Genomic DNA, 8,058 nt, shown 5'->3' with positions numbered 1-8,058 from the left:
ACACAGTCACCTATGGATCTTATATTTTGGCTTGTAAACACACACATATAAGACTCAAGTGACACCCAAGTGGAGAATTGCTGGAGTCCTCCATGGCTTTCTGAACCGTCTGATAGACCATCCTGTACACAGTGTATAGGGCACCATCTACTGATAGCTCACACAGCATGAGAAGATTAGGGAGGGTTAACCTGGCTTCTCTGTCTCCTACTTTCTGCCACAATAGCCCTAGCATCTTTCTGTATTGCAGTGAATGTTTAGAACCCAGGAGGATTCCAGCTTCCTTGCTCAAATATAGCAAGTTCCTCCTTGCCTGCTTTGAGACTGAGTCTCATGCAGCCCAGGCTGTCTCTGATCTCACCGTTAGTTAAGATGGCCATGAACTCCTGGTTCTCATGCCTCAGACGTCTCTGAGTGCTAGGTGACAGGTATGCACCACTCTTAAGTCCTGCCACTGGGACAAGAATGAGCAGAGCCAGCTCTGAAGCACACACTTTGCTGGTGTCAGTGATGACTGACTTATGTTTCCTGTCTTCCTTGCCCATGGCCCTTCTCCTTGGTGCATGCCATCCTTCCTCCCTGTGACTCATGGGGACACCAAGCCTGAGGATGTTAGGAAGAAGTTGACTTACTTCACTGGGTTGGAGGCTGTTAGGTTCCTGCGTCAGTAGGTGAGATTCAAGCTAGAAGGTTTGTGGCATGAGAAACGGGAACAGAACTGGAATGGCAGGAACAATCGTCGCCTGGCTCTGAGAAGACCAGGTGGGCAGAAACTCATCGTTGGGCAGGTAGTGAGCTCAAGACCAGGCTGGGCATTGCTCAGCACATGTGAACAGGTGTGCTTACATGGACATGTGTTTCCCCCACATGGTCACCACTTATCCAGGCACGGTGAATACTCCAAGGAGCTTTTTATGTTTTAACATTGTGTGTGTTTGTGTGTCCATACATACATATACACACATACATTCGTACATATACACGAATACACGTACATGAAAACACATGCATATACATGACTATACACATTCATGCTCACACACACATATATACACACCTACATGCATACACACATGCACACACACACATACACACACATACACACATTCATGCATACACACATACACATATACATACACACATACACACACATACAATACATATACACACATACAAATACACCTATACACACATATAGACAGACATATACACACATATACATATACATATATACGTATACACATACATGCATACACACATTCATAACCACACGTACATACAGACATATACATATATACTCACATACATGTAAGCACATGAGTGGAAGCCAGAGGACAGCTTGGCCCTTGGTTCTCTCCTTTTTACCACGTGGGTCCTGGGGATTGAGTCAAGCTCATCAGACTTGACAGCAAGTCCCTTTAACTGTAGAGCCCTCTCACATTGGCTGCCAGTTGCCTCTTTCCACAAATTCTATCCATGGTGGGATGTTTAGAGTTGTTATTCTCATGATTCCTTCAGCAATAGCGCAGACATCATTTACACTGCATTAGGAGTTATAATTCATGTAGATGTCAGGAGAGCTGGAGGCGTGGATCAAGAAGAGAGCCCACTTTCAATGTCATTATGTGGTATTGCCTTAGGCCCTTTTATACACTCCCCTGGCTTTGTTGAGTATATATTTGAGGGCTCTCTATGACTGTGCAAAGAAGTAAGAGATAGGGCTGGGCCACAAAATAGGAAAGTACTTGTTCATCCAAAAACAAAAACAAAAAACAAACAAAGAAACAAACAAAAATAGCTCTAGGGTTAAATATTGGTGCTAGTGCTGAACTACACAGCCAGAAGGTATTTTTCTAAGTAAATAACACAATATTGGGGATGACAATATGATCAAATATCCTACAACATAAGTTTGCAATGTTACCTACATTTTATAAATCAAGTCTGACCACCGTTTTGGTTGTTTCCAATCATGTCTGAGTGCATCATCACGGGAATCCCAAGGAAAATCAGAAATGGGTTGTTGAAGCTGTTGCACAGGGCCAGTATAGACCTAAATACCACAGAGGAAACCTTGATTCTTATCTCAAGGGATCATTCACCATCCCTCTTGTCACATAACTTATGACAAGACGTCACCTTTCCTAAACTTAGCCTTTTTCCCAAGTGCTGCAGAAGGGAAGACCTGGTGCAAAGGGGTCTGGATTCAAACCACAGGACACTGAATTCATTTAAATAGGTGTAGTTTATTAATGCACACACCAATACAGTTCAACCAGAGCAACAGCTCACAACTGTGTACTGGACATTGCTAGGCCCTGCTCATTGCAAGATCCACATGGGCTCATGCACAAGTGCTGGAAATGCTTCGGTCTATGGCCCTGACTCAGGCCATTTTACACATAATTGTTCCTATTTTCCTTGAATCTATTGGATCCTATGTGAAGAATACACTTGGGGAACTTGTTAAGATTAACAAACCTCATAACATACAGAACATAACAGGGTATGTGACCAGCACCACACAGTTCAACGTCAGAGTTTTTTGTTCTTTGTTAGTGTTTTTCTTGGCATCCATGATGTGGAGGCATATTACAGAACAATAGGAAAGAGCTGGCTGCTGTGTAACAAATTCGCTGCTATTAAGGTAGGTATGGGGGCAAGACCTCAGCAGTAGCCCTTAAGATGGGAAGGAGATGATGTGTTTGATAACTGAAAGGAGCTGCCTCAGCTGTGTTTCTCTGCTTGCTCAGTGCCCATTCAACATCACTCTGTCCCTGAAGAGGAACTCAAGGTCTGCCCCCTGCTGCCTGTGAGCCAGGAAGAGGCACAGAAAGGCAAGGCCACAGCACTGGTTTCCAATCCCTCAGTAATGCTGGATTTCCAATAATGTACTTGTATACACAAATACAGTGTGGTAAGTTGCAATAGATACTAATCATTTCTCACAAAGGGCAGCAGTTGATTGACTACAACTAATTCTATTAAAAAAAAGAAACCTGGCTCTTGTAGAAATATACAAAGAAATATCTAGGATGGTGGGGGAAGAATTCTGCCATGGACTGAACTCGTGGAAGTGGGGTTGGGAGAAAGATGCTGGTTAAATAGCCCACCAGGTTCACATTGTGTCAACTTGATTTAATCTAAGGACAAAGAAGTGGAGTATCTCTGATGGCTTTCTTCTAGTACCTTTAAAGCATCACTGGGGTTTGAACTCAGAACTTCACACTTCTTGATGGGGCAACTACACTCAAGGAAGCTTAAGATTTTCATAGGCACAGTATTATGCTACATATACAGAGTAGATAATACTAAGATGTTCAGATGGTGATGTCCATTTGTATGCACTCTTAATGTGGACCTAAAAAAAGAGAGATCAAGGTCCTTAAAATAGAAAGATCAGTTCCAGTTGTTTTCTACCATTCCAAACAGAACGACTGGTAGGGAGAGCATAGTAAATAATCGAGAATTCGTAGATGATGCTTTGAATGAAGTGTGGATTTCTGTGCTGGTTTAAAACAGGGTCTCAAGTATCACATGTTGCCCTCTACCTGGCTGGCCAGGATCACTTTGAGCCTTGATAAACCTCCTTTCACTTTGCAATGAATAGGCTTATAAGAGTGGCCTCGAAGGACTGTGCAGACAGCATTAGCCTTTCACAGTTGAGGTGTGTAACCCACAACTATAGTTTTAGCCATGTTTTTCCATGTCTACCAGCTATTTCAGATTGTTGCTGTTATATGCCTGACAATCAAGGATGCAGAAAAATAACCTGATACAGAGTAAGGATATGGTGATCACATCTTTGCCTCTTGCGTACGTTCTGGATGAGGTTTGTTAAAATTCCAATATTGCAAAAAGCTGTATATAGGGCCCATCACATTAAGGGTCACTCCCATATAACACTTCCTGCAGTCCTCATATGAGAATCTTGAGCTTTTAGTTTTGACTTTTTCTTTTCTCGTTCTTTCTTATTTTTTGCTATATAAGTTGAGACAAAGATAGTTAAGGCCATGAATTTGCCCCCAAAATTTGAACTCGGATGTGATCAATCAGTGTTAGTGGGTGCATTCTATAAAGTATTCATTTTTTACTATGATAAATGTGTTTTACTATGATAAATGTGTTACTACTTTTGTGTTTGCTGGGGTGGCCATTTCCCAGTGTACAGGTGCAGGGACCTTGCTCTATCCACTTAATGATGTTTATAGCCTCATTTTAAACGTTTCTGTGCACCCTCTATATCTCTTGTGTATTTTATTTTTCTGATAAAAGCTCATGGTACATCTTACTCAGGCCTGTGAGCAGTGCTCCTTTAGCAACATTGGTGCAGAGAGCAGAACCCCACAAGCAGCCTGAGGTTCCCTTCACTGGTGGCTCTAATATTGCATTTTCCTCTGCCAACTGGTCTCCACACTTTTCCTAGCACCTTAAAGACTTCAACTCTTTCAACTAAGGAATTTTCTGGCAATTGTCGATTGCTAAGCACATGACTTCATGAGTGTTCCCCTAACACACACCCATGTTGTAACCTACCATGCAGACTATTTCTTGATGTGATATAAAGCACCTGTACAGAATGAGACAGGAGAACTTTTGACTGCATATTCAAGCTGGTGTGAAATCTCAGGAAGTTTTAATGGCTAACATTGGTGAATGAGGACAATTTGAGTTAGGATGAGACATTTTGGGGCAAGATATGGAAGGAAACATTCATTTAGATGCATAAGAATTACTAAGGTTTTTATAATCAAGCCTTGAGGAAAATTTGGCTTTGGAAGCAGGAGATGCTCAGTGGCTCTGCCCCAGGAAAGTCTCCTGGAAAGGGCACCTCTGCTTATGCTCAGTACAGGGAGATTATTAGCAGGGAGGCAAAGTCTGCTCCCCATGACATCAGCTGTCCCTTCTTGGACATTCTATTGTCTCCTAGAGAGTTCTGGCATCCTCTGTGATGTCACCAGACATCAGTGACAACCAGTGCCCTAGTTTCTCTCAGTCTGAGTCTGGCGGTTACAAGCTAAGACATGTTTTCCCGTCTTCGCAAGCGTTTTGGGAGGGGGAACGTCGATTGTGGAGAGACTAGAGTGAAGGAGTCTGGCCTTTCGTCTCAAAGTAATGATGGACAAAGACAGCACTTCTGGGGAATGTGGAGTAAGTTCTGGGCAGTGTATTTTGAGCTTCCTGCCAGGGTGACTCAGGCTTAAGCTGACCTTTCTAGCAATGGGCCACAGCAACTGGAGCATCTGAAAAGGAATTGAATTTCCAGGAATATCACAATTCCTTAAAGTCAAGGATTTCAGAACTTTAGTTTCCCCATCCCCACTGGGAGGATATGGTAAGGCCAATGCTATTATACTGTGAACTTCTGGTCTTTACTTTTCAGTTCATTTGTTCTGTTACATTGATATAATATCACCATCAGTAGTCATGGAGGGTCCACCTTTTCTGAGTTTAAACAGGGCAGCAATGTATTTCACTATCATTGCTTCTTTAAATACAGTGTGTATCTGACAGTAGTAACAGGGAGAGATTGTGCTCCAGGCAATAACCTTATGTTCTTAGACCTTCTCTGATTTCTTCTAACTGGCAGGGTCATTGTTTGCTTTATATATTAGAGGTTGTATGTTACAAAAATTTTTCTACAATACCAAAACTGTTTGGAACGTGTAGACCAAGATTCAGCCTGTAACCTATTCGCACTTCTGGGGCATTTGGTATTTCACATAGGGACACTGATAAGTCTGTTGAACATATCCTCCCTGGAAATGTGTTTTAAATCCAAAGTTGTTGGCTTAGAGTATCAGGGTAGGACATCTGAGTGTCTCCAATCACTCAAGTTTTGTGGATGGTGAATTTTTCATCTGAGTTCTGAAGCCACAGGGGTGAGGGTCCTGAAACCAAGCTGTACCCTGTTCAGCTGATAATAATCCTGGAGAAGCCATCTCCGTGGTACATGTAAGCACGTGATGTCCGGCATAGGGAACACCTGGCTGCTTACGTCTCTTGGTCTCTATAGAGTAGTGGGAGAACTGAGATCCACTGAGGAGGTCTCTTAAGCATAGACCAATCGCCTAGCAGTGACACTGGGTTCCTGACTTGTTCTCCTGTTTAGGCCTCACTGAGGTCTATGAACACTCTATGCATTCTCCCCATGCAGGTTCACTTGTGTTCTTCTACCTACAGACGCTGGGAGAGAAACATCATCCCCTGGCACTGACCTAAGCAAGAATCAGGCCATGAAGGAAAAGGAGAGGCTGATTAAAGAGCTGCAGATCATTACCGAGGAGAGAAATGACCTGAGAGATCGCCTGAGGTTTCTGACAGAGAGATCCATGAAGAACAGGTATGAATCGCTCAAAATGCTCTTGTTTCATTCCTGGGTCTGCAAGGTCACCTTCATCTTATCCTATTAAGGTTTTGGTTCTAGAAAGCTGTGACTCCCTAACCACCCTGTGCTAAACCTCACCTCCCATATAGTGGAGATTCAGAACCTGACCCTTCCTGAGGAGTGAGATTGAAAATGGACTCATCTGCTTCCATTTATTTAAAAGCAGAACTTGTGGTCTGAATGAAGATTTCAGGGATAAAGTCAGGGAGAGTGAGTTCCCAGTGTGCATTTGCAAAGCCCTTGACAGCTGGTGGCTTTGCAAGATTGTAATTGCAGTGAGTTTCTGGTGAGTCTCTGTACTTGCTAGGCAGGGGACTGAGTGCTGGAAGATCCAGGCAGCAGCCTGGGGTAATGTAGGACCCACCCTGAGTTCATATATTCCTAAATGCCGATGTTCAGTGTATTCTATCATTTGGGTCCAGGCCACACTTCAGGCCAAATCCATATTATGAAGACCTGGAGAGAATGGAGGAGGTGGTCATGTCAATTCTGCACAACTTAGAGATGGAGAACACTGAGGTCCATGAGAACAACCATAAGCTGAAGAAGGAGATTACCTTCTCTAGGTAAGTCCTGGTCAGAAAGGCTATCACTTGTGGAATGGCCATTTCTGACTTTCTTTGTTCTGGATTGGATGGTCTTCAGCTCTGGTTCTATCTCTTGTGCTATTTACACATCAGTGTTCCAGGGTCATTAGGACTCAGTTTTCAGTTCCATAAAAGACTGTTCCTCATCCCAGGATTGTCTAGGCATCTTCAGAAGGCTCTAGATAGAACAGAACTGATTGAAGTCAACAGAAGGTTATTAGGCTGACCTGGGCCTCTGGTGTCACACCAGGTTTTACAAAACTGAGTGGGTGGACCACATGGTTAGCATGACCTTCTCTTGGTTCTACTGACCTCTTTTGAGGGTGTTGGCCCACTACTAATTGATGTTGGCCCCATGCATTGGGCTTTCATGGATTGTTGTAGATCCATGTTCTTTCTCAGAGGTGTGGACACTAATTGGTGTCAGGCCAAGCAAACAATTTATTCTTCCCCGAATTAACGCTTTATGGTGTGTGCAGCAGCCTTATATGTATGAAGATGCATTTTATTAAGTCTTCATGGGTATCTGGGACCTGGTAGAGTTAGTGGGACTTGGTAGTAGGAATGGGAGAAAGGAGCAGCATGATCTTACTATGCAGACTGTATTTCCAGAAACCTGCTCAGCCAGCTCCTGATGGAGAACACATGTAGGAAGAAGTTGGTCCCACTGAAGCAGGAGAGCAAGGAGGTACATCTTGATTGTGCACTGAACCAGAAATATTTGGTTGAGTTCAACAAGAAAGATAAAGACCATCAAGGGCCAGACCCAGCATCATCTGGTATGGACAAACAGCTGTGTTAGCTTAACAATATCTGATAAAATTTGCCAATTTGATACATCTTTGCTTCTCTTACCACCTTTCTAATTTACACTCACAACCAGCCAACCACCTCATGTAATGGAATTGTTCATTGCTCTGCCTATGCACAAGTATTCTGGGAAGTTAACCACTTTTCAGAAACTGAATTATTGTGCAAGCATATTTTGCTGCTCTTTTTGAAGCTGCAGTCTAGAAATGGTGACAGATGAATAACATACCTCATTATTGCATATCCATGTGATATATTGGATCCTATGTAGAG

The 8,058-nt window shown here is 43.0% G+C and overlaps 1 protein-coding gene across 3 annotated transcripts in view; it reads left to right on the top strand.

Annotated features, from left to right (window-relative positions):
- The window catches only part of LOC147998825 (uncharacterized), a 127,081-nt gene that overhangs the window by 69,733 nt on the left and 49,290 nt on the right, over positions 1 to 8,058 (top strand). The window contains exons 3-7 of one of the 3 annotated variants that reach the window (XM_087595481.1): positions 2,560 to 2,647; positions 2,754 to 2,917; positions 6,184 to 6,343; positions 6,811 to 6,954; positions 7,588 to 7,754. In XM_087595481.1, the coding sequence (XP_087451607.1) occupies positions 2,890 to 2,917; positions 6,184 to 6,343; positions 6,811 to 6,954; positions 7,588 to 7,754 (499 nt within the window). In that variant the 5' untranslated portion in view covers positions 2,560 to 2,647; positions 2,754 to 2,889. Of the gene's footprint in view, positions 1 to 2,559; positions 2,648 to 2,753; positions 2,918 to 4,999; positions 5,152 to 6,183; positions 6,344 to 6,810; positions 6,955 to 7,587; positions 7,755 to 8,058 lie in introns of those variants that run through there. The other 2 variants (XM_087595482.1, XM_087595480.1) reach the window with 2 other exon arrangements.

The sequence above is a fragment of the Rattus norvegicus genome, chromosome 19 (assembly GCF_021556685.1).
Source record: "Rattus norvegicus strain SHRSP/BbbUtx chromosome 19, alternate assembly SHRSP_T2T, whole genome shotgun sequence".
Classification (NCBI taxonomy): Eukaryota; Metazoa; Chordata; class Mammalia; order Rodentia; family Muridae; genus Rattus; species Rattus norvegicus.
The sequence above is the reverse complement of the archived record's forward strand: the minus strand, read 5'-3'. Positions and strand labels throughout refer to the sequence as shown.